Source organism: Tachysurus fulvidraco, chromosome 19, assembly GCF_022655615.1.
Source record: "Tachysurus fulvidraco isolate hzauxx_2018 chromosome 19, HZAU_PFXX_2.0, whole genome shotgun sequence".
NCBI classification, from domain to species: domain Eukaryota; kingdom Metazoa; phylum Chordata; class Actinopteri; order Siluriformes; family Bagridae; genus Tachysurus; species Tachysurus fulvidraco.
Window position 1 is genome coordinate 8,537,863 of NC_062536.1, and position 27,692 is coordinate 8,565,554.

Genomic DNA, 27,692 nt, shown 5'->3' on the forward strand with positions numbered 1-27,692 from the left:
TTGGGCTCAGTGTTTAGAGATCACTCTTGAGTTGTCCTGCTGTAAGTTCCCTCCAGAACGTGACCTGCCAGGCCTGTGGGAGGCCAATAAGCCTGCACTGCTGGCCTACATGCAACAAGTGCATTTAGGTACTGCACATACACCCAGCAAAACACACAACACAGATAATGACACCACACAGTATCCATTGCCTGTTGTCATGACAAAGCTTTTGTTTCAACATGACCTAATTGTCTTTACTGGTTTGTAACATCTGTAAGATGACCCAGTGATACTATCACATCTGAGCTCACAGATGAAGGTCTAATGCATAAGAGCTGCTGTCGGTAACATTACACCTGTAGAGGTCTTCTGATGACTAATTCAGTTTATCAGTTATCATCACTGTAGGCTGCATTATAGCCATGCAACCATTTCATAATAAAAACGAAAAGTAAGATTAATCCTTGCATGAACATGAAGTCTAATTGAATATTTTGTTGACAAATTATTTGAAGGTTTTTTCACCGTATAGGTTTTGTTAAACCTGTATGCTCTTAACAAATCATTGTTAACAAATGCCATCACCAGCCGACCTACAGGTTCCTCGATGTGTTATGCAAAATCACTCTGCAAATATATAATATATTCTGTTTATTGCCCCAGGCAATGCCCATATGTGTTGCTTACACAAACTGGTAGAATCACACAATTGTATAGGATTTCTTTGGATTTTGTAGGATTCAAATTTCCCTTCACTGGAACTATGAGGCCCAAAACTGTTCCAGCATGACAATGCTTCTGTAAACAAAGCACGCTGAATGAGGAGATGGTTTGCTAAGGTTGGAGTGGAAAAAGTCGAGGTTCTCTACAGAGCCCTGACCATAACACCACACCCTTTATGATGAACTGAAACACCATCTGTACCCCAGAGCTCCTTACCCAACATCAGTGTCATCCACAGCCACACTCCAACATCTAGGGCAAACCTCAGAAAAATGAAGCTTCGCGTTAGTTCTGGCAGGCCACGTCGTCAAGCGTGCATCTGCTGTTAATCAGCAGTCCACGACGCGCACCAATCTGGTTACGTCATCCATATTACCCGACCATTTAAATTCCCATTCATTGAGCCGCTTTCTAGCGCGTCGCTGCTGCTGCGACTTAAACTCCCTCCTCCACCCCCAACTCCACCATGCCGGAACCCGTGTTCATTGTACCAGTTTACGTTTTAAATCTCCACTTATTTTCTCTCTCTCTCTCCCTCTCCCTCTCTCCAATTATTTATTTATTATCCATTTATTCTTTTTTTTTTTTTTTGCAAATCTTTGGTGTGGGGGTGGTGTGGTGGTGGTGGTCTATTCTATTTTCTAGTTGCTGCTGTCCCCGCTCGGTCCATGCATGCGCACGGACGGGCGTGCGGATTCCTGCCCCGAACAGAACCATACCGCCAAAACTAACTGTATGCTATAATCTAATCTACTCTCATTTGACAAGTGGTCCTGACAGAAGTAGAGCTTATTATTATTAACAGCTAAAGGGACTAAATCTTGAATAAGATTGATTTTTTTTTGGTTGTGATTGGTGTATACAGCCAGTCAAAGGTTTATGGACTGATTTTCAGTCAAACCAAAAGACCCTTCAGAGATTTGAGTCCTAAGATTTGAGCTTCTGTATCAGATGAACTAGCAACTCAGTGAATAACCCTGATAAATATCTGAATGCAACAATTCAGTCAAGTGTATCAGTTGGACGTAACATCTCTCTGCACTCTTATCCTGAACTTCATGTTCCAGAATGTCACACGATTATTCACTTCTTTCTTAAACAATCTTTCCCAGAATCTGCAACCAGCGCTGATTCTTTTAAATTTTTGTTACAAACATTGATGTCAATGTTTCATAATTATTCAACACTATTTTAGAGTTCAGATGATTTTGTTTATCAATTAAAATCTGGATTTGAAGGTTAAGATGTTAAATTTTCAGTAAGAACACATGACAGCTTGTGCGGTTCTATTTTATTTTTATATTTCTTTATTTTTTTATATTTATTTATCTATTACATCTTTATATTTTTAGATTTAATTTAAAGTCAATACTTACATTGGAGCTATACAGTATTAGATTATTATGGCGCACACAAGACAAACAGTGTCCTGGGAACATTGCGTTAACTCGACGTCTAGACACCATGGGCACCATATCAGTTCCACATATCCAGTGTTAAAATAAGCTTATGAAAGTGGAAAGATTACATCTTACATTATCAACTGAAATGCATGGTTTCTGCAGAAATAACTCACGCTTTGCAAGTTATTATGCTACATGCTATACTTTTAACCATCACAGACTAAGACAGATCATGTAGTCACCCTGTTAGCATATTTTGTTAATTACTATAATTTCTTTTTTGTTTGTTCTAGTTCTGTGTTTTGTTCTAATGCCTTTTATCCTAATCAGTCTTCACAATGTAGGATTGCTTCATCTGTGCTGGAAAATCTTTCCTAATTCCTTAATGAACGCAGAAGCTTCAATCTGTTTTTCTTGTTAGGTGTAAAAGGTCAAGTGTTTCACTCAACTGGAGATCCAGTCCAAAACGCCTCAGTGGAGATAAAGGGTAGAAAAAATCTTTGTCCATTCAAGACAGATCACAACGGAGAGTATTACAGGCTGCTGCTGCCAGGAAACTATACAATAACGGTGAGAGCAAGCCCTCTGCTGTGAATTAAACTGGCTTTGATTTTGCAACTTTTACCTTGCATAGTATATTTATGGGGCTTCATAATAAAGTGGTATTGTATAGATAATAATTTAATTATCAGAACAGATGTCAGAACTATCAGAAAATATTGCAGGGGTGTCGTCTTCTAAGATCTTGACTTCTAGCTACACCTCAATGTAAGGACTTGTTAAGGGCCTGTCATGGCACTGGATCACACAACTTTCTGGTGACTAGGGTTTATCATGCAAAGCTGTTTTCCCAAATTAGTGTGTGCCCTGGAATATTGGGCTGATATATATCCATCAGTTCTCCAGTTCACAGTCCCTTTCCTCTCTTAAGTGAATGTAAATAGAATCTGGCACCACTACTTTTTACTTTATGCCAGGCGCCATGAAAATGGTTTTGTTTTCTTCTCACTTGCTCCAGGAAATGAGGCTCAGTGAGAAATGAAAAGCACTTAAAGCAAAGAGGGTAATTCACGCCATGGGCTGAAAGCCACACACACAGCCTAAAGAAAGTCAGATCTGGCAGATTGGATGAATTATGTGCTGTTTAAAGAAGCATGGTTGAGTAGGATGTAGACAAAGTAGTTTTTGGCAATAGAGGACTGAAAGGAACGGAATCAGGGTATTACTTAATTGTCAAATGAAGTTCAGCGCATGCCAGATCATCAGTAAATGTCAAAACTAAAGTTTTCTCCCTGAGAAAGCTGCCCTTGGGACTAAAGAGACAAAAATACTAATTGGTCCAGCAGCAAAAAGCATCACAGATCATAAACATACAGTATTTACTTTTTCCTGTACATGTTGGGTGCATTACATTCAAGAATTAAAGTAGAGAATTAATCTATAGAAGATTTCACGCTATTTAAGTCTTAAATAAATACATAATTAATGTGCTGTTAGCAAATAACATATACTAACTTTCAAGAATAAAAAAATGCATATACAGTCTCACAGAATAGTTCTACAATGCCTCAGCTGTCTGTCATGTAAACATATACTTTGTTTTATCTCACAAGTTTAGATATGTTATGCTTAAAATATTTCATGTAGTGTTTATGAATTATATTTAATATTTTATACAGGAATTATAATTAAAGAAAGTTGACAAATCACATAATAATCATAACTTCTTGTTTCAGTCATTTACCAACATTGATTTCTATAATAATATATAATATAGTATTAATATATTAATATAATTATATTAATATAGAGTTAGTTACCAAGTTTAATCTGATGTGGGAGCCTTGCAGTGCATTTGTGTGAAGCAAACATGTCTAACAGCAGTGTAAAAATCTACGTATCAAACATCTTTGCAGGTGACATATCCAGGATACATGCCGCTCACAGAAACTGTGTCAGTGCCGTTTGGTCCGGACAGATTCACTGCTTTAACACACTACTTCCAGTTTCAGAAAAGTGCCAGCACAGTACTTGTGACAACAGAGCCCAGTTGCCCATCACCTGACGTCAAACAGGGCGAGAACCACAGTGCTGCCCTGCTGCCCAGCACCATCGCTGCACTCGCTGCCCTCACACTCCACACACTACTTCTGTGAGGAGATATCACTCATATGACTGTTGATTCAATGAAAAAGTGCACACTTTACTCTTATTGCACAGCCATACGGGCCATGTTTTTTGTCTTGCTATATTTTTTAGTTTATAAGGATTTTTCTTTCCTTTAAAGGCCATGAAAGGAAAGCAGCTGACTCTGAATATTGCATTTAAAGAACTCATCAGAGAGGGACACTGCTTTGGGAGCTCATGATGGAACGCATTTGTCTTCCTCTGCCTTGCTTACTGATGCGCAGATAGTAAAGGAAACCAAATCTCCCGGCAGCTGATATATAAGTGCAAATTGTCTCAGGCCTGATAGCTTAGGCTGTCTTTGAGATCTTGCCAGTTTTGGCCTTAAAGTAAAAAGTCACCCTGAATATGACTTGCATAGCAATATTATAAATCAATATGTAATATCCAGTCACATCAAAGATTTTTTATAATGAAAGATAAAACAGTTTCCTATATTTCCAACAATGGTGTTTGACCACCCATTGATTGTGGCGCAGCTGGGAATGAGCATCTTGCTTCATCTCTGTAGCAGTGCAGCAGCACGTTTGTCTGTCTGGTTCTTCCACCTCCTCATCTCTGCTCATGGTAATATCAAGGTCCCTGATCTACTCTATCAAGTTGTCATCTCATAAAGCTCAACCTGTTACAAACAAGCAAGTTGGATTCTGACCACAACCTGTATGTGCATTGCATTCTGGAACTTGGTGTCCAACTTGGTGTCTAATCATTAGCCATTATGTTTAAGATAATCAGTTGAAAAAGTCATTAGAAATGTTAGGATATCTGTGCAGAAAATTCATTGGAATAACAAATATATAGCATCAAGCAACAAATTTACACTAGAAATGCTATGCAAATCACAAATATTTCAATATAATAATTTTTATTGTTCATAAATAAAAGGTGGAGTTTTCCTATAAGATTTTTTTACATGGGCCCTGGAAATTATTTTTTTTCCCCGACTGGAGTTAAAGCTCACACATATGATGTTTGATGGTTGACAGTCTAACATTTAACATGAATAATTAAGATTTGAAGTAAAAGGCAGGATTTTACAAGTGGAAAAAAAACTTGAATCAATAAGTGCTTAACTAATTGCTATTAACTAAAGTAATCTTAAATTTAGCATCAAAACATGCTGTTTTAGTGTTTTTATCATATTATTGTATATCTGTCCATTTTGATTTTTATGAGATTCTGTCAATTATTTTGGACAGTGCGTTATCCAGAATTTCAAATGATGCAGGTACGTTTTCAAGCCATAGCAGTACTTTTATTTACTGATAGCATTTAAACATGTAATTTCTTCTGAAACACATATGTTTATAGTGAAAGTGTTCAGATTCTGGTTCCATGAACTCAAATGGCTATGCCAAAAACAGCTCTTTTCTCTTCTACCTCATCCTGGCCTCATACTGGTATATTGACTTGTGCCTTGAATAAAATTGTTACATTCACTTTTGTCTTTTGCCTTTAAATAAACTAGGTTTTGGAATCCTACAATGGCAATTAAGAAAATGACTGTGAATAAAAGGATGAAATTAGATTGTTTCCCTTACAAAAGAGAAATGCTTCCTTCCTGCCATTCCTCAGTTTATTCTTTCTTCCCATATGTTAGTGAAACCAATTAGTGGTTATATATTAAATTGGTGTCCATATTGCAGTATCGGCCAAAGGGAATGTTCCCACAATCTTATTCGGTTACATAATGTTTTTTTCCATTCTTCGTACGGTTAGTAATATGTACAATAAAGAAGATCACAATGTTAATCTTGAGCTCCTTTACATTTGCCACATTGATTTATTGTAATATTGTAACTGTCAGTTCTGTTTGCACCAATTCTCTTATTTTAAACCCCTGTAGTGTGATGGAAATGCAAAACAATCACACAAACAAAAAAAACGTTCAACAAAGAAAGTTTCTTCTTTTGCCTTTAGAGTTTCTTAAAAAGTAGTTTGTTAAGGCCAATATTGTTATTCCATCTCTACACACACACACACACACACACACACACACACACACACACACACACACACACACACACACACACACACACACACACACACACACACGTTCAAACCCCTTACTTTATATACAATTTATTCAGAACATCTCATTCATGAAATGATTCAATAATCCAGTCTTATTTAAGAGCTTCAGTTAATGTTTTCATACATCAGAATGGCAAAATAAATAAACAATAAAAAAAAATCAATGTGGCCTGAATGGCTTTGACTGTGCCGTGGTGGTTGGTGCCACACAGGCTGAAATCTGGAGTAATTCAAATAACCACTTTTGTGCACAACCACGCTGAGCAGAAATGCATCTCAGAACGTACAATACATTAACATACTTTATCATATTTTAATTTGGAGAGGGTACAACAGCATTAGACAGCATACGTTTCCACTACGGTCAGCCAAGAGCAGCAATCTGAGGCTACAGTGGACTCACCAAACTGGTATGATGAAGCTCAGCATAAAAGTACGGTCCATTCACCAAACCTGTATTGTGTCAAGTTGCCCACTGCCAGCAAAAATGACCCCTGGTGCCCCCTGGTGCCCCCTGGTGGACAAAACAACCAGAAGGGAAGATATACCTGATATTATGCCAGTTTAATTATGAAATTATAGATATTTTCTAACTACCTCAGAATGGTATCATTATTAGTTGCTCTGGATAAACTGAAAATTTGCTTGGACAACTGAAATAATAACCAAGTAAAGTCATGTTCTCCTGCTCATAAAAATAAAATGACAAATTGTAAGTTGTTTTCTAATTATAAGTGCCAAACCCAATGTGTCTGTGACTGAGGAGCAGCAGAAAATCTAATAATAAAATTGAACAAGACAACCACCATCGCTCATGAGGATGAGGATGAAACATGAAAATGGAGAAAGAAAAGATAATCTAATTCTTGTTGATATTAGGGCAAATAAATAGCTAAAGCCAGGTTGTGGCTGTCCACTAGTGCTACATATATTAGCAACATAAAGTAGGAATAAATGAAATAGTTAAGCCAAGTCTTAGTGTTTGTTTACATTTATATAAATTCCCGAATTCTTATATGAAGTGTTATTAATATCTTAAGTATTGTTAATTTTGTACTTTAGTATTTGTCCTGTAGATGGAGCTGTGTGTATAGTTTGTTAGATGCTGCAGGTCAAAACAGCACCACACAGAAACAGGACTTAATCTAAGGGAACTTTTCAGCTCACCATATGTGGTAAAAGTGCAGCTAAACAACTAAACTGATACCGGGAGTTCAGCTTCAAATTCCTCTACAAGTCAAAGAAGAAAAATAAATAGGCAGTAGAGAGTACCTTGGTCTCTATACGATATGCAAGCACAGTGATGTGAGGCCTGGGTTAAACACAGAACTACAACATGGCACTCATTTAGACATGATATATAGCATTGTTCACAGTACATTGTTTTACCACATTATAACTAAATAGAAATATATGTCTACTTTACATGGTTGGCAAAAGACGTGCAAAGAATGATATATTGCAGCCATACAGCAGCCATGGGGAATGTGGTAGTTTAGTGGTTAAGGTGTTAGACTACTGATTGGAATGTTGTGAGTTTGAATCCCAGGGCCATCAAGCAAATTAATATATATAAAATCATTCTATAATGAATCTCAATCTCTCCTCGAAGGTGCCAGTTTTAGCCTTAAAGTAAAAAGTCACCCTGAATATGACTTGCATACCAATATTATAAATCAATATGTAATATCCAGTCACATCAAAGTTTTTTTATAATGAAAGATAAAACAGTTTCCTATATTTCCCACAATGGTGTTTGACCACCCATTGATTGTGGCGCAGCTGGGAATGAGCATCTTGCTTCATCTCTGTAGCAGTGCAGCAGCACGTTTGTCTGTCTGGTTCTTCCACCTCCTCATCTCTGCTCATGGTAATATCAAGGTCCCTGATCTACTCTATCAAGTTGTCATCTCATAAACCTCAACCTGTTACAAGCAAGCAAGTTGGATTCTGACCCCATTGCATTGCATTCTGGAACTTGGTGTCCAACTTGGTGTCTAATCATTCGCCATTATGTTTAAGATAATCAGTTGAAAAAGTCTAAAACAACATTAGAAATGTTAGGATGTGTGTGCAGAAAACAGCGCATTGGAAAAAGCAAATATATAGCATCAATTTAGAATTTTTTAATTTCTTGCAAAGAATGTGAGTTGGATATATTGGACTAGTGGTGGCACCTAGGCTTATATATATATATATATATATATATATATATATATATATATATATATATATATATATATATATATATATATATATATATATATATATATATATATATATATATATATATATATATATAAGCCTAGGTGCCACCACTAGTCCAACTTGTCCAACTCACATTAATGCTATATATTTGGGTGGCAGTTTGATGGCCCTGGGATTCAAACTCACAGCATTCTAATAAATAGTCCAACACCTTAACCACTAAACTACCACATACCCCCATGGCTGCTGTATGGCAGCAATACAGTATATCATTCTTTGCAAGAAATTAAAAAAATTCTAAATTGATGCTATATATTTGCTTTTTCCAATGAACTGTTTTCTGCACACACATCCTAACATTTCTAATGTTGTTTTAGACTTTTTCAACTGATTATCTTAAACATAATGGTGAAACTCTATAAACTGGCATTTATAGAACATAACAAATAAACAATTAACCAAAAATAATGGTTTCTGTAAAAAATGTAAAGAGTGCTTATTTTTAATACTCAAACCATCCTGTCATGTCATTGTGATCACATTTTCCCCACATTATGTTTAATGTGAACACTAGCAGAATCTCCTGACCTGCATTATTTTATGCATTGTATACCTGATTGGTTAAGTGCATGAATATGCAGATATGTCCAGACAGACTTCTTTTCCTTTCTGCTGCTGGAGTTGATTGCACTGGTACACTGACACTTTTTCCTGTTTCTTGTCTGCTGGATATTGTGCAGCAATCAGAGCAGTGAGAATGTGAAGAAAATTACTACTAAATATAGATCTTACACAAGGAAAACATGGAAGTATCTGTACAAGGTCTTCATAATCACCAAAACATCTTCTTTCACTGTTCTCCCTGATTGCCGATTATGATCAGGACATGATCAGGATTCACTTTCTTTTTCTCTGACACATTTTTCTTCTCTAGCAACCAAAGAGATCCTATGTCATCTTGTCCTGCAATCCCACTACCTGCCTGTTGGAGCCCCATCCCTTTAACAATACCCTTCTCTATTATACTTAATGACTACAAAATGTCAGGGCATGCAACAAGAGTCTACTCTGTTCTGGCACTCTCAGCTGCGTGGTAGAATTATGTTCCTCTTCAAAAAATAGGTTAGCACTTTTTTGTGTGTGTTTTTTATACAATATAACAGGGGCGCAATAACTAGAACTGTCTTTTGGAGACATTTCAGAGAAGTGCTGAATCTCTGTCATCGAGTTCATTGAAGCTGTTCTGTTGGCAGAACAACATATATATCATATCATCATATCTCTCTTGTATCAATGAACTAATTACACAATCTCTGCGGAGCCTATATAATTATGTAAGGCATAAGTGAACTGCTCCCTGGGTGGATTTATTCTTTGGTTGTGATGTCTGTCGGCTCACATGAAAAGCATAATTTCAGTCACAACAACCCGGGGCATGCAGATTTTGGAAAAGAAATACAGGCAATAAACAAAGAGATATTGAATGTATGTAAAATCACTAATAGGCCTTGTAAATGACAAAAGAATAGGACAGACATTTTTTCTGTACTATAAAAGCATGTACTATACCATTTAACCTGTACCACCTTCCTGTTTTCCTCAGGACAATTTTGACATCTGCTGGAAACTTAATGTGTCATAACTTGGATTTTCTTCCACTTATTTGCCTGAAATTTACCAGGATTGCTCAAAATTATGAACTTTGCAAGTAAAATTAAGTTTTGTCTATTTTTGTTGAACTATTTGTTCGTAAAATAAATACTTTCCTCCTCAAGAGCACGGGGTCAATTTGACCCCACCACATTTAGTGGGGCAATAGGTCACACTTTTGCCCTTTTCAACGCAATGAACGTACATACAGACACAAAAATGCACACATAAATCTAACACACGCATCCAAAACACACACTCACACACCACACACACACACACACACACACACACACACACACACACACACACACACACACACACACACACACACACACACACACACACACACACACACACACACACACACACACACACACACACACACACACACACACACACACTCACACTCACACACTCACACAAACACATACTGTACACAAATTGTGCATTTCATTTCATGAGGCCTCCAGGAAAAAAAAGCTACATATTTGTAAATATTTCACACTTTTGATATGCCTTTGCCTAGCAGAGGGCAAAATATGATCTATCAAAATGATGCTACACACTCACACACACACACACACACACACACACACACACACACACACACACACACACACACACACACACACACACACACACACACACACACACACACACACACACACACACACACACACACAGAATGGTGATAATTGTATAATTTTTGATTTATAAGCATTCAAGACAATTTGACCTGGAAAAAAACATTTTTTTAATTTGCTGACATTAAAAATGGTCAAAATGGTTTCAAAACAATCTCCTGGCTTTGAAATATATCAGCCTGTAATTGTGCATCAACCTTTGTGCCTCTATAGTGAAAATAGTTCAAAAATTTTTTTTTACTAGAAAATGAGTCATTTTTGCATATTAATGAGGTTTATTATACCAGATATTACCAAAATATATGTTAATATGTTGGAAACAAGTTAGACTAAAAAAATGGCTATCATATATACTTCATTTTTTATAAGCAGTTAAAACAGACAACGTCAACTTGACTCGGCGCTCCTACTGTAATTTGCATAGGAATTCATTAAAGGAAAAAAGGAGGGTTAAAAGGAGGCAAAGTGCAGTACAAACCCTGCTAAATATCGCACTATTAAGCTTAACAAGCTAAACAGGTTTTGTGCTATTTCCCTGTTTTAGACTAAACAGGTTTACCACTTCATAATAATAATAAATAAGAATAAATAAAAAAATCAACTCAAAAACAAATGACTCTACACATTTTGGGCATAAATTACAACTTTTATTTGAAGACCAGTAATTAATCAGTAACCTGTAAAAAACAACAACAAAAAAAAAACAAAAAAAAAAACAAACAAAAAAAAAACAAACAAAAAAAACTCTTTAGATTAAACCACAATTTTACATTTACAGTTTTTTTTTACACTACACTTAACAATGAAACTAAAGCAATGTTACAATATATGTGCAAGATAATAAATCTGTGTATCATATTAAACAAGTCAAGGAAGTACAGTTCTTAAAATATGCTTGTGTTGACTAACTGGTGAATCAGCCAAAACTAATTGATTCACAAATTACAGTGACATTTCTGGCCTTGATGGAGGCAAAATGCTTTGAAATCTCAAAGCTCAGGAACCAGTATTATTATAGTTTAATCTTTAAATGATAGTGTAATTATGGATAATAGAGGCAATGCTACAGCAGTGTCTGGAAGATATCTATGTCATTTTAAACTCTAGCCTCAGTCCACACCAATAGAGTTTCACGTTGGTCTTTGCCATTGATCTTTACTATCTGTTTGGAATCTTACACAGTCATATTGTTCAGTGAAATCAAAATGTTAATGGCCATTTAAAGAGAATTAAACAACACAAATCTACTGCTGTAACTGGTGCTAAAAATAATGCATTATTATTATTATTACATTAAAAATGATTACTAATAATTATTTTTAAAAGAAACTTGAAAGAACAGAAATTCAGTGTAGTTTATTTTGGAATTGTCCAATCTCAAATATTTATAAACAAATTAAATCTATTTCACTCCTTTTCCAACCCTACTGACTAGTCAACAATGTTGAATAGTGACTGTATTCATTCCTAACTCCTAACATTCTGTACAATACACAGAGTACTATACACAGTTAGGCTAGTTAGATACTTTTGTATTTGTTCGTTCCTTATTCATGTTCTGTAACTGCTTTATTCTAGTTAGTTTGTGGTGGATGTGGAGTGTGCTGGAAAAACTGGCCATGAGACAGAGATACACAATGGATGATGCAGATGATGTAGCATTTGCCACCTCACAGCTATAACAGGCTGTTGTCTTTAATTTATATTTAACAAAGCTCATATTCCATATAGGCTTCATATCCACTGCTATCCTGACCAGGATAAAGTGGTTAGGCAACCTAACTGCACACGACAAACGGACATAACTGTCGCATTTCGCCCCTAGTGGCAGTCGCACTGTATGTACAATATGATCATGCAGACGTCAACATGGGAGAGAAGCTAATTCTCGTGACACCCGAAAATAACCACGAAAATCTTCTCCATTAAGGCGCAACTCTTGCACTTAACGGTGATACTCGCCGAGACTTTTTCTCCGAGTCAGGTAGTGTTGTATCCACACTGATTTGCAATATTTTCTTTTGCGTCTCCAGTAAATTAAGGAGAGCAAAAGCAAGAGCCTGTATTCTCCCTCCATTTATCATGGTGAATGAATGAATGAATGAATGATTGAAGGAGTAAATACAAACAATCAATATAAACAATACATCCAGAAAGACCGTGAATAATTTTTGAGGAAACATTGACACAGCATTAAAAATAATACAATATAATATAATATTAATCATGTATTACTTTCTTTTTTTATCAATAACAATGTATTTAAAACAAAAAGATTGTTTTTGATAAAGTTTAAAAAATATCAAAGTTAATATTGATAGCTACTTTTTAATAATTCTTATCACCTCGCGCACACGAACCTGATTGGACAACATTGGAATACATCACATCCGGTCGGCATATCGGTTCATTTTTTTTAACGGGTCCGAAAATGACGGATCCGCAGAAGGTCGGCACTCCCCATAGGAAATGAATGACTTCCGGTTTATCGGCGGTCGTTTGTCGTGTGCAGTGTGAAGGCGGCTTGAAGGCGGCTTGAAGGCGACTTAGTATTCAAGGTATGATAAGTGAGCTATTACTGTACATAGGGTGTGGTAAATAACAACACCACATAGAGGGGTGTAGATTAATCACAAGAGCTGAGAACTGACGACGCACAGCACTGAAGCAATGAAATGTAAACATTTTAAAAGACTGTTCACTTACTAAAGGATTCTGATGTTAAGTAAGACAAAGTGTACAGAAGCTGTAATCAGGGTACGTATTTTGTAGATTTTGGTCACAGTGTAACTATAAGCCTCATTTTTAGTTTTAGTGCCATCATCATAATTCTAAAATGTAAAAATTGAACAGAAATAATGTAAAAATGACTTTACAGACTCTAAATACAATATTCACCATCGCCTATTGTCATAAACCAGACAAGAAACAAGTGTCCAAGCTTCACTCCTTGTTCCACATGCCCCGTTTTGAATGGTAGAAGTGTGCAAAATTCCTCATATGCAGTCGCTCGACCTCAAGCTTGTGCAGTATAATTCTGAAAGGTAGATGAGAGGAATGGAGTAAAGGGATGGCAGCATTATTAATAGTAATAATTAGTATCAGTAGGTAAGAAATCTCTGACTGGTACTGTAGGCTGTAATAATACAAGGCTGCCAACTCTAACGCATTCAGTGTGAGACTCACGCAACTGACCCGATTCTCACGTTTCTCATGATTTGTCTCATTTGTTTGTGTCTTATTTTATTGCAATCATCCTCAAACAATGTTTTCAAATTGTCATCTTCCCAATGTCTCATGTAACAAATGCATACCTGTCCAGAAGCTCCCAGTCTTCTCCTCCCCACTTATCACTGAATTCTTCAATGTTCATGCCTCCAATACGGTCCATGTCTGATTTGTAAATCCCGACCAGTCCATAGCCCTCAGTTTCCCAGAAACCTGTGTCACATTAAATATTTCAAGGTTGCATGTTTGATTATAAGCTTTAGTATACTGATAAAATCCTGGAGACTTACTGCCCTCAGAGGTAGAAGTTTTCCATACTACCAACACATGTGATCCAAAAAGGAAAAGAATATCAGGCTTTCAGTCTGTTATCTAGTCAGCCTTGAAACAACATTTTAATATGAAGTTATTTATGCTGTTATAATAAGGAGTTACTGATTTTCTGAATAACATCACTTATTTTATGGGAGTTTTTAATGTTAGTATAAATAGTATTTTATAGTATAAAAGGATTTTAGCATATTAAAAACACCTTCATTTGAATGCCCTTGTAATATTCAAGCTCTTGATGGCTGTGTTCTATAGCTAATATGCAGCAGTTATATGATCTTTAATAAAGATATACCATCTTTCATACACGTCTTGTGTATGTTGGCTTTTGCTTTCATGTTTTCTGATTTGCCTGATCTGCTAAGAATATGAGTTGCTTATGTGTTTTGAACTAATGGGTCACTGTACCTTTTATAATTAAGATCTGCTTCAAAACTATACATGGCAGTGGAGCACCAGGATTTGAGAAGGGCAGGTTTAGATCATTTGTATTAGTGTTAATGATAACTGCTGTCTAACAGTGTAAAATGAGTACCTGTGGGAGAATGTAATGTGGATCCACATCCCAGTCTCATCAGAACAGGAGCAAACACCATTTTCCCCTGGACAGTATGTTTACGCACGTTTTCTATTATTGATGAAGGAAAGTGGATGTGTAGGTCACACATGAACAAAATACTGTTGTCATCCTGAAGGAAGGTAATAAATAAGAGAAAAAAGTCACAAGTATGTACAGAAATGCACCTTATATATATAGCAAGCTCACCCTTACATTCTGCACTGTCATACAAATGTATAAAACACACACACACCTTTATATATATATTTTTTTTTAATTGATGCAGAGAAAATTTTGCTTACTTGAACAAGATCAATCCCAGATTGAATTCCCAGTGATTTAGCAAAACGTCCATTCAGGAGCCTAAACTGGTAGCTGTTCATGTGGTGGGAAATTGAACACATGCACACACAAAATAAATTTGACCTTCTCACCTCCAGATATACAATATGAACAATTGTTGATCTCTTCAGACAAAACATACCTTGGTAATTTTGCATTTTGCAGTTCCTTCTCTACATCAATATCAGTGCTGTTGTAGTCTACAATGATGATATTGAAATTTTTGTCTCCTGTTTCTTCATAGATCCTCTGCATTTCTTGAAGGAAATGAATGACCCATTTTCCTTGGTTTTTAACTAAAAAGAAAATAAAAATTACATGCATGCAAAGAAGAATTACAAATGACGCAGTGCTGGATCACTGTTAATCTTTTTGATTGGTAGGTATTTATGCACACATGCATTAGAATGGGAGAATGTAAGTAACAGAGTAACAGTCTCGCTTTCTTTATAGGTGTTGTGATTGCCCGTAATTATTCCAGTCGGCGTGCCCCGCGTTTGTGTATGGTATGTAAGCTTTCCAAACCGGGTTCCAAATCAGTTTCCAAGTTCATCTTTTTGTTTACTTTTCTTTTTTGGCTGTTTTATATTGTTTTGTCTGCTCTTCTTAGTTCTATTAATATATTATTTTTGAAGTTTGAAGTATTTCATTTGCAATTTTGATTATCTTTGATTCTTCTTTAGTTTGCTTTTGTTCTTCAGTTGCATTCGATTTTGATTGCTTTGGCTGTTTGAACCGTTTTGTTTTAATTTGGATTTTGTGATTTCTTATTTGATTTACTTTCTCTTAAATTGCATTGGATTTTGTCTTTTGATTTATATAATTTGTTTACAAAGTCTATTTTTCTTTTTCCCGTTCTGTCACATTTAATTGTATTCTGTTGAAATTGATTTGTTCAAGCAACTATTTTTTGGTTGCGAAAATGTAATTTATTTATTTATTTAGGGACAGAGGACTGGCTTTTGGTGGTGGTATTTCCTCACAAGTGCAGTGACCATCTCACCATGTGTGGGTGCACGTGTGTGTATACAGTGAAGTGCAGTGATTCACCTATAAGGGGTATGGTCTGATTATCTGCTTCTTTGTACTGATAAGCTCTGGTAAGTTTGGCTGAAGAATGTTTCTTTATTTATTTTAATATTGTTTTAATGCTGTCAATAAAGATACTTTTGTACTGTTACCTACTGTACTGTATGTCTCTGACTCTAATTGGTGATACGAACTTGTGTATGCCAGTTGTAGGTGTTCCATTGTAATTCTTTGGGTGAAATTCCCAAAGTGGCATAGTCGAAACTGTTAACTTCCTTATTTGTATTTCTAGTAATAATTGTTGTTGCCCCTTCATAACCCCCCCTCACCGCCACACAAACATTGATTATGTTGCAATGTGTCACATTTACATCATTTAGTAAATGTCCATCATCACATACTGGTTTGTTAGGTTATGCATTAAGAATCTCATTAATCTAAAGCTCTCTTGAAAGGTCATCAAGAGCACACAGACAATTAAAAAAAAAATCTATGTATGAAAGTATACTGTAAGTGCTGCAAATACTCCAGAAATATATTGCAGCAAGTCATTCAAATGTACAGTATTATGCATACAAATAATGCAAGATTTCTGATATATTAAGTTATATAACGGTGTCCATACCATCAGAAATAGATAACTGAATGCAAAAGGAATCATGACAGATCTTTCCATTTATTGTTATATAACAGCCAACAAAATTAAAAACAAATAGAAGTGTTGCATGGGCAAAACCCCTTTTTAAATTACTTATATTAAATATTAATAAGTTAACAATTAAATGAATAATATTTTAATGTTTTGTAAAACTTGATCTGCCATTTTAATTCCAGATTTCTTTGAGAAAAATGCTCTTGGTCCATTACAAAATACTGTAATCTAAACAGGGTGGGTTGACTCTCAGATTCTCATCAACCAGCCTTTCGTTTTCTTTCACATTTTTTGGATAGTCTAGTTTGAGAGTTTCTGACTTTTAGTGGACAATCTAAAACCAGTGTACATGCCTAATCATTACATAATTTCAAATTAATTTTTCATTTATAATGTTGGGAGTCAGTGACCAAATAAATCCATCTAATGATGCACCAAGATGATAAACCCTGCAAAATGGCAAAAAACTTGGAAATATGAAAATCATATAAGCAAGAACCGCTCTTTTTAATTGATAGTTTGGAAGCATTTCGTAGCGATAGAGTTCATAAAAATAAACGTTATTTCTGACCTGTCAGAATAACATGGACTTTTGCTTCTGGGTCCCAGGAGAAGTGTTCTGGGCTGCAGAGTGCAGGTAATTCTGGATTTTTCTTGTTCTTTGTGGTGTAGAAATAATTAGACATCAGAAAATTCCTCCCATGTTTATCTTCCATCTCTACTTCTAGCAGGAAGCGACTGCCCACACCAGCCTTTGTTTTCTTCTCCACATTTATCACTTGTTTTATGATCAGTTCCCTGCAAAAATGTGAAAATTCTTCAGAACTTCAGGCAAAATCTTGCTCACCTTCACAAGCCAAGACAGCAGAGTAAGCATTTACCTGGTGTTTGATGTTGACATCAGTTGATACCTGAAGGCTTTAATGATAGGCATGACCTCTTTCTGGGGCATTATGATATTTCCAGCTCTTTTACAGGTATGGACAACCCAATCACTTTGCTTTGAATGGAAGTCCACAGGCTTTACATTGAAGATCTGCGTCCAGTTTGGCTTGATCATATTATCAATTTCTGCTGGGGCAGGTCCAGTGTTAGAACACTGACTGATCTATTCAATAAACTTGGAACAGTAGAAAAATTTGATCAACTTTGATTTACCTTCGTCTTCTACTTCTACTTTTTTTTCAAATTTTAGCATTAGACCAAATCCCTCTCTGGAAAGATAAACACAAGAATATAAGTAAATGACAGTAAACTTGAGAAACTTGTAGTGTATGTAAAGAATATACCCATAATCAGTACATTACCCCTGCTCAACTGTGTCATCCTTTACATAAAAGCATTTCTGTTCCTCAATGTCCTCAGTAGCAAGCCTTGTGTAGTCGTTTGGGTACACTGACGAGTAGCGAACCTTTAAAAGCACAATTCATTATGTACCCTTAATGAACAACACATCTAATTGTTTTTCATTAGAAATACAAAACCTCACTTTACTTTTTGAACAATTTATTTCAAATGTCAATTAATTCCAGGTTTCCCAAACATTTGAATTATTCTTCCATGCTATTACAGTATTTCTTAATCTTGGTTTCAAGAAAGCTTGGGTTATGTTGCTTTTAAGAAAGCTTTTTCACACACTGTACAGTAATAAAACTACTTACATGATTTATGCCTTCATATCTCGTAATGGTATCGTTGTCATATATGTAAATAGGATAGTAAGAACATTTAGGAAATTCATTATCCACAAAGGAATTATGCAACAGTGGCACTGAGAGAGAGAGAGAGAGAGAGAGAGAGAGAGAGAGAGAGAGAGAGAGAGAGAGAGAGAGAAACGAGAGATGAGTTTGGGTGAAACATAACGATTGAAAACTATGCTTTTATTTTTATACAAATTCATGTGTTAATGCAATCATTTAAAATGCTAAATTTAAATTTGCATGGAAAGTAATTTAAAAGTAAGTGGGCAACATATTGTACCCAGCAATGTAATAAGTAAGTGTCACACCAATCATCAGATGCCCCAGTCAAGAGAATTCTGCATATTTTATTGTCCCACACCTTAAGAAATGTCACCAAAATTTAACCAATATTTAAAACTTTACCAACTTGTTTAAGTTTTGCTAAATTTTGTCTACTATTAAGTTGGATACTTATATTTGACTTTTACTGACAGTTCACTTGTTTACTGGAATTATACTTGTGACTGTCTTATTCTAAATTTTACATTTAAATTTGTTAATTGTTTTCATTTTAAGTTTATTGTGATTTTAGTGGTAAACTTGTAAACTTCTATACAATACATAAATCATCATTATCCCAATTAGTCTTTTGTTTAAGAAACTTTTTTGTACATATTGTGGATCCAGCAACATTTTTAAGTAATTCATTCATTCTTCTTTAGCAACTGCCTCATCCTGTTCATGGTGTCATGGTGTCTGAGTCATGGTGGATCTGTGTGAACCATCCATGAAATACATTTTGATTCTAACAAATTCTTAACAAATTAATCACTCACGCTTGTACACAGTATCTCGTTTGTCTTCTTTGAGCATGTCCATGTCAGGTTTATAGATGGGGTCAGGGGTCAGTTTTTTACTGGCCACTGTTTGGGGGATTATCTGGTTGTCCACGTCCAGTAGAGAAGACTCATCTGTACAGAGAAAACAAATATGTTTACATGTTTTGACTTGGCAGATTTATTTTACCAAAATGATTGAGAATTAACAGGTAATGAGTGAGTTTTGGGTCATAAATCTTACTGGGATTTGAACTGACACAAATAGGGTTTGTACTGCACAAATAGTATAAGGACCTACATGAACATTTTTGTTTCCAATCCATAATATACCTCTGATAAATGTTTACCTATTAAACCAGTCAACCTTGTTGACTAAATCAATCAGAATGTTTTTGATGTTGATGGGTGTTTAACAATTAATTAAGTTTAACTATTACATTAAGGTTCTTTAATGAACATGATTTACTTCATTATTCAATATAATGCACTTTACAGTATATAGTGGTAATTGTGGGCTTTTCTCATTGGTAGCATCACCATTGGTTAATGTTAATTATTTGGCTTATTTGGTTAATACTTTAGAAAAAGTGTTGGATATTGTAATAATGGTAGTATAACTTATCATGCCTTATTCACAAAGGCTAAAAAAATGTTCCGTACATCATTTAACTGTATGACTGAAATTATACTGAAATGTACTGAATATAATGTACATAGTATCATGTAGTGCAGATAGATCATTGTATAGTGCTGTAATGAGAATAATTTTGCTAGGGCTAAAACTTACCACTGTAGAGTGACAGATACTCTGAGGTAATTACTTCAAAATTGCTATCCTCTTTGTTGAGACGCCACTGAAATTGTGTAAAAAGAAAATTACCTTAGCAAAGCATCTAACAGGTTTTTACAGTCCTTTACACATACAGCAACAATAAAATATATAATCCAGATAAAATTGAGTCATACTGCAAGCTCCACATGATCCATTGCTTCACTTTGCTTGTAGATGATTTCAAAGTAATATCTTTTCTTTTTTGAGAGCCTAGAGAGAGGAACTATATCTTAATCAAACAGCAAAAGGAATAAAGTAATGGCATTGATTTCCATTTTATGTAAGAAATATTAAAAAACAACACGAAATATTTTCAGAAAATGTCACTTACTTTACAGGATCGGATATCTGAGATGCAAATTTCTCATATTCCCCTGGTGCAGCCCATTCATTTCCTGTCTGACCAGCAGCATGCAGTGACAATAAGGCATGGAATACTTCATTTAGTAATATATTTTAGTATATATTACATATCTAATAATTGCACAATGACATTTGTTATTTCATTAGTTTAATTCTTATATAGATAAGATAAAATAACGTAACATAACTTAACGTAAAGTAACGTAAGGTAACGTAACGCAACCAAGATCAGTATTTCTCACCTTGCCAAGAAAAGCCAAAAGTTCGAGATTTTTGGTGCTTTCATCCGAGCTCAACCAGAACTCTGAGTTATCATCAGAGGCAATGGCAAACACATATTCTCCTGATACAGAGCAACCAGATGATATTAGAGCCAGCACTGTCTCACATTAAAGGTGCAGAGTGTAATATAATTTGCCTGGAATTTAAGGTAAAGTTGTCAACGTAAAACCAGTCCATAAGCTTTTACTAGAAGAGTACGCACCATTTATTGCAGGATGAATGTATCCAAAGATTCTCAGCCCATAGTTTTCCCAACCAGGATAGACAGCAAGCCCTCTAATTGTAGTGCGTGACTGAAATCATAAGGACACATTGTACATTTAGGTTTGTAGCTTCAAAACAGAATGAATTAATAATAAATATTGCTTATCTGAATGAAAAATGACCATAAATTATTATAATTATTATATTGGACTGTGTTAAAGGATTGTATTAAATTAGCAAGGACTGGATTTTTTATTGCACACACTTAAACTGAGTTGTATTTATAGCTAATAAATCTTTGCTCAGCTAATACTTCAAACCATGGGTACGTAAAATCATAAATTGTGTGTGTGTGTGTGTGTGTGTGTGTGTGTGTGTGTGTGTGTGTGTGTGTGTGTGTGTGTGTGTGTCACTAACATGCGGGTACAGAGGAAACATCTCATTTTTCCGTAGTTGATCCACAGCTCCTCCACACCAGTCTTCAAAAATGTGCATGTTCACTTGACCCAGAAACTGTGTGCATGTCAATATAAATGTAATATATTTGATCAAAAATCAATCACCAGCAAATTTATAGTAAAAGTAGAGTTTATAATACAGTTTTTGCACCTCAGGTTTCCATTGTGGCTGTTCATTTCTTCCAATCTGAGAGAGGAGAAATATGAGGTTGATATTGTGGAAATAACAGAGGAAGTGATGCCAATAAATGGAAGACTATTAAAAAAAAATAATAAAAAAAAAATAACGAAAGAGGTTAAATAATGTCTTACATTATACTCTGAAGATTGTGAATTTTCAGGAAGGTTCCAAAAATCTGAAACACACATGGCATTATGTTGGCATTTTCTTCAGCAGAGATCCAATATTTACAATTTATGTACAATTTCATTCACTGGTAATTTGGAGTGGAGGATATTCAGAAAGATTTAGTGCTGAGACTGGAATGAGTTCTAATTACCGTAAAAATAATTGTGATAAACCTTCACATTCCTAAATAAATTGTAAATCATACAGAGCCTTAAACTAAAGCAAATAAGTCAGAATCTAACAAAAGCACAGTTTGAAACTTGTGTTAAAACTGATGTATGTACTGTATATTGGAAAATGCAAGACAGCTATAGGAAGAACTGAAAGAGTCACGACCGAAGTGCTAATGACTAATTTTTGAATTCTCCTATAGGAATGAATCTTTTTTTTAGCAATATTTTAATATATAATTAATGTATAGTTTTACCCTATAATAACTATATAGTACAGTACAGGGAATGAATCACAAAATCATAAAATATTTTTTCCAGACCTAAGGCAATAAAGCAAGGTGACGGTCTAAGGAAATGATTTGTTTTATATATATTTGTTTTATTTCCTCATTTCAGTTTGTCTACATGATTTGTGTTATGTAATTAGTGGCTCAGGTAATTAGCCACCTGATTTAAACTTCTCTCTGATATCTGTGTGATTGCTGTGTCCAGCCTTGATCTAGGTCTTCTGTATTATTGTCTTTTATTTACAGTATCAGTCTTTGCATGCTTCTCTTTGTCACAGTTTTATTTTCATCCAAGTAGCTTATTCTGCACTGTAAATAAGAGAATCCTGCCATTGCATCTGCCATCATTCCTTATTCTTGGCACGTGACTGTAAGAATTAGAAGACATTGTTTCTTGTGAAATGCTTCCAATAAGTAAACAGTCACATTGCTATACAGATTAATCCAGAAACACTGCTTGCCATTTACTGCTTTAGCATTGCACAAACCACAGCAGGGAGTCATACTTTTGTTGCTTCATTGCAGATATATTCTCTTTTTTTGCTCATGAGGCCTATGCTGAAGAACTTAATGAAAATAAAATAAACACTATAAACTAATAAGAAAGATAACCACCTGAATATAAGTAGATCTGCACACACCTTAGATTACACACACCTTAAGAATGATAATACACTCATCAATTATACAATTTTCTTTTTAATATATGATTAAAATGCATTACTCACCAAGATCTGACTTCTTTTTGCGTTCAACCCGATTTAATGCAAAATATGTGACAATTACCATCATTAATAAGCAAATAAACATTGCTCTGATAATTCCCAACTTTCTACGGGTGAAAATTGTTCTCAACCGTCTAATTGGATCCATCATATTGAGAGATTGACAATGATCAAGAACAAGAACACTACAGCATTAGGTGGCTAATACAGCACTGTATGGCTCATATTGTGATATGATATAAAAGCCACCACCTGAAGCTCCACCTTTTTTTTTTTCTTCTTAACACCCCCCCCCCCCCACACACACACACGCCTCTACTACTTTATACAAAACACCACACATATGGGTGTGTGAAGAATTAAATAATCAGCTAACAAACCTGTTTACACTGAAGATGAATATCATAAACTGAACCCAGTTTAGACAGCAAATGAAAGATCCTTAAATAAATGCATGCTTTTAAATTATGTCAGTGTTATTCTTTGCAGTTGTGATAATAATGTAACACACCTAAACCTGTTGATCAGCATTTCTTTAATGTTTAAAAATGGGTTTGCCCCAGATATTGCCTGTTTTTCAAACACGTGATTTAAGACATCATTTAGGTTTTAGTGTCAATTGTGTAGCACTAAACACAACGTGTGAAAATAGATCTGTAGATCATGTCACATATTATTTGATAGGCAAATCTACTAATAAGATTAGTGTCCCTCCCAACAGGGTTAGCTGTATGGACCTCTGTATGGACCTCTTGCTTGAGCTTGTCACCTTCAAGGTCTGACAGTTCTAACTACTCAGAAAGGCACACAGATGCTAAACAGACCAGGTAAATCAGATGCTAAGCAGACCAGATTATTCCACAAAATAACAAAAAAATGAAAACTAGAAGACTTTACTAAATCAGAAAGAATCTCTCTACTATTGGTTTAGCCTAAGCTTTGCATTTGTTCTGTAATTTATTTCTATATGTCTGTTTGAACTGAAGGTTTTCCTGTGCATTGAGTCCAGCGGGTTAAGAGATCACTACATAACCAATGCTATGCAGAGGTGAAGCTTCATGTACTTGGGCAAGGGAAAGAGTTTATGGACTAAATAAACAGTAATAATGTAATTTTACATTATATAACAGATAGAGCTCCAATTTGATCACCATAACATATCATTTTTCCATTTTTTTGCACGCTAAACATAGCTTTATGGCACAAATTTACAGATATCGGAAGGACTACATGAGACTGATGTTGTTCTGTATAACAGAATGACAGACTCTAACAGCTCCACGATTGACCTACAGTATATGTTGCATATCAGCCTGTTAATAAACATGAACTTTGTTTACACCTTGCACTTCATACTTTACTCAAGATCTTATGCAAGTCCACTTATCTACTTTTTTGTTGCTGCTTCCCACAGAATCGAGTCTCAAGCCCTTTTTGCCACACTTCCAGTGTGTGTGTGTGTGTGTGTGTGTGTGTGTGTGTGTGTGTGTGTGTGTGTGTGTGTGTGTGTGTGTGTGTCTGTGTGTGTGTGTGTGTACCATTATACTATATCTTAAGTGTCTGTGGGTTATGTTTTATATATTTATTCATTTGTTTGTTTGTTTGTTTGTTTGTTTATTTGCAGAGCAGGAAGGTTCAGTTTCAGTTTAATTTCCCAAGATGATGTCAGAGTTACATATGAGAGGAGGGAGTGGAGTCAGTGTATAAAGGAGAGACAGACAGAAAAGAAGACGTCAGAACAGAAGAACAGTCCTGTAAATCAGCCTTTGAAGTCCCAAAACAAGTATACCAGGGGTAACTGATTTGCTCAAACTGGTCAAACTGGTAGAAATTACATTTGTGCACCATGAAATCTCTGATTCCCCGAAGTGCTGTCTTTTTATGCTATGAGACAACATTAGAGGAAATGATGGCCTTCTTTTTAAGTAACTCACTCAAGGGAATGTAATGTGTTCCTTTTTGGAAGATTACTAGAACACAGGTAAAGAAGGAAGTCTTGCACCCTATTTAAGCAGCTAGAAAAGTATGTACAAGGCAATACAGTTCAGTGCTACCCATGGGACAGAACTGAAACTTTCTTGGGGTGCTATAGATTAGATAATGTTCAGTTACAATGGAAAGAATATCTATCTCCCTGTCAAAACAAACAAACAAAACAGTTAATTCTGGGGATTCAAAACAATTATCAGTATACGTTACTTTAATGAACTCTATCTATCATATGATGTAAAAAACAGTGGAATTAATGGGAAATCAAACCATTTAAATGGTACTAATTATATCAATATATGTTGTGGTACATTTGCTGCAGGCTCTAATATACTGTACATGACATATTTGTCTTTCATTCCAACTTAAACCCAAAATAGATCCAATTTGGATTATATGTTATGAATCTACACAATATAAATCTTGAAACAACGGATTTAGTTAGCAACAGACATCAGAAAACTAGTTCATTGGTGGAAACATACATAGGATGCAATCAAGTAATCTAAATATAAATAAATTACTTTTATAAAGGTGTGAATATGCATATTAAAATAAAACTAATATCACAATAAACTTGATTAGAAATCTTAAAAGTTGTACTCAAGAATTACTGTACAGGCATTGTTGATGTCCATCATCCAATGTTTAAAAGGGAAAAAAATATTATAAATCTAAAGAAATATTATAAAATAATACACAAACATGTGTCTGGTATTCATTATTGAGTATTTCGGATAATAATATATATTCATTTTAAGAATAAATAATTTCTTTATGTACAGTAGACAGCTGCTACATTTGAAGTTATAATGCAGGAACTGATGAGTAGAACATTGGATGGTTTAAAAAACACATGGCATGGCAGTGAAAGGAAAAAAATATAAAATCTTTTTATATTTTTATGTTGTTTTTTTAATTGTGTAATTATATGATTACTAAGATTCTAATTTATAAGATAGTATATAGTTTTTTTTTTGTTTTTTTTTTTAAGTAATTCTCAATCTTGCCACATGATGGAGGGAGAGATCTGGAATAGAACTAGAACTCAACGTCAGATTTTCAAGGTCTGCAACATTTATAACGCTAATGACAATAATTCATTATATTTCAGCTATAAAATGTGTTGTATCAATACGGGAAAAACTGAGAAAGGCACACAAAATATAATAAGAAATAAGGATTAAAAACAATGAGTTTTAGTGACAGTCTACCTACAATACATAAATTAGCTTAATCTGACTCTCACATGATTAATTCTATGATAGATTCAAATTCATTCAAAATTGATCTAAAATAACAGTTTTATACAGGACTGTTATGCTTCCAGAGCCTGTCCTGGGAACACGAGGCATAACATGTAATTACAACCAAGATGTTATGTTAGTCTTATTCACTTATTCAAATACAGGCATTTTAACAAGAATGGAGGAAACTGGAGAACCCAGAGGAACTTCACACAGACAGTAACAGGTTCTCACTCATGCTGATATTATTATGATCATAAGAAAATCTTCTATATTATTTTTGCACGGTCAGACGTGGCTGACTTTGTTCAAAAGCTTGCTTTAAACATACTGTAGATTTAAAGTATTAGGTAGCTTGTTCCTACAACTCTTCCAAAGTCTCTCATAATCCATAGTACTTGTAAACCATAATACATGTCCTCCTTAAATGTATCCTATTTCTATTTTAAAACAACACTGCATGGGGAAAAAACACTATATGAAGAAAAATATATTTTTATTATTCATCACGCAGCTAGAATAGAGACAAAATGACTGTGCAGATTAGAATCTGGGTCGGCAATGCAGGCATTATCCTCCTATTGTCACAGATGCAGAAAGCCATTTTACCAGGGTTATCCAAAATCCACAGGTGGACAAAGTCCTGTTTAATCTTTGTGTCCTTCAGACACATGAAAAGACAATGTAGAGCTTCCTATCTCACACACTCTGTTATCCGTTCATTTTTTGCATTTGTTTTTGAAATCTCCCTGTCCTCTTTGTTCCCCTTTCTTTAATCATGTAGTACAGCAGATGAGAATGCCAAGCTGTTACTATGGAAACAAGGTGAATTCAGGACTTCCCTTACCCTAAGCACAAGATGCAATTTTATTCCACATGTGGTTAAAAAAAACAACACATCATATTACATTAGTGCAGTAGCATGTGTTACGTGGTGTGTGATGATGCTAAATGTTCATGTATAAAATATAATGTTTTCATTGATTTTTTTTTAGCTTTTACCAGCATTTATGAATGTTAACAGGAAAGTGAGAACTTTTGAATTAGTAAATAAGATAAATACACCTAAAACTGTTTCTCACCTGAATAGCTCAACACTGTAATGTAATGTTGACATCATTATAGTAATATGCTTCAAATGGTTCAGTGTAAATTGTATATTTCACTTCCATGTTAACATTTGCAAACATTTAGTAAGAGTGTTATGTGCATAATTGATTTTACACGGAAAATGACAAAGTAATGCATCACAGGTTACTGATTGCATGCCTATTGCTACTAATCAGTA

The 27,692-nt window shown here is 34.9% G+C and overlaps 2 protein-coding genes and 1 long non-coding RNA gene across 7 annotated transcripts in view; 2 read left to right on the top strand and 1 right to left on the bottom strand.

Annotated features, from left to right (window-relative positions):
• Nucleotides 1–5,734, top strand: part of cpm (carboxypeptidase M) — a 33,872-nt gene extending 28,138 nt beyond the window's left edge. For 2 of the 4 annotated variants that reach the window (XM_047804371.1, XM_047804373.1), the window contains 4 exons: nt 1–128; nt 2,530–2,678; nt 4,025–4,260; nt 4,396–5,734. The exon at nt 1–128 is cut by the window's left edge and continues 25 nt beyond it. In XM_047804371.1, coding sequence (XP_047660327.1) covers nt 1–128; nt 2,530–2,678; nt 4,025–4,260; nt 4,396–4,402 — 520 coding nt within the window. In that variant the 3' untranslated portion in view covers nt 4,403–5,734. Of the gene's footprint in view, nt 129–2,529; nt 2,679–4,024 lie in introns of all 4 variants that reach the window. The other 2 variants (XM_047804372.1, XM_027166699.2) reach the window with 2 other exon arrangements.
• A 7,999-nt stretch (nt 5,735–13,733) lies between these two features.
• LOC113655851 (beta-1,4-N-acetylgalactosaminyltransferase 3-like) lies at nt 13,734–23,398 on the bottom strand. Of its 2 annotated transcripts, none has more exons than XM_027166655.2 (20): nt 23,172–23,398; nt 21,947–21,990; nt 21,786–21,821; nt 21,594–21,689; nt 21,175–21,265; nt 20,933–21,033; nt 20,659–20,726; nt 20,462–20,537; nt 20,283–20,349; nt 19,493–19,627; nt 18,636–18,745; nt 18,282–18,385; nt 18,133–18,188; nt 17,856–18,045; nt 17,546–17,772; nt 15,436–15,589; nt 15,254–15,326; nt 14,928–15,081; nt 14,149–14,275; nt 13,734–13,871 (listed from the first exon to the last, which is right to left on the bottom strand). In XM_027166655.2, exons 1-20 carry the CDS (start codon nt 23,317–23,319, stop codon nt 13,778–13,780), a joined length of 2,151 nt encoding a protein of 716 aa, XP_027022456.1. In that variant the 5' UTR covers nt 23,320–23,398; the 3' UTR covers nt 13,734–13,777. The 2 variants fall into 2 exon arrangements, with proteins under 2 accessions (XP_027022456.1, XP_027022455.1); XM_027166654.2 differs by having other exon boundaries at nt 17,856–18,048.
• Nucleotides 15,531–16,473, top strand: LOC113655852. The gene is made up of 3 exons (XR_003443815.2): nt 15,531–15,672; nt 15,747–15,799; nt 16,239–16,473. It is a non-coding gene; the product is annotated as an uncharacterized LOC113655852 (long non-coding RNA).
• Nucleotides 23,399–27,692: the final 4,294 nt, after the last annotated feature.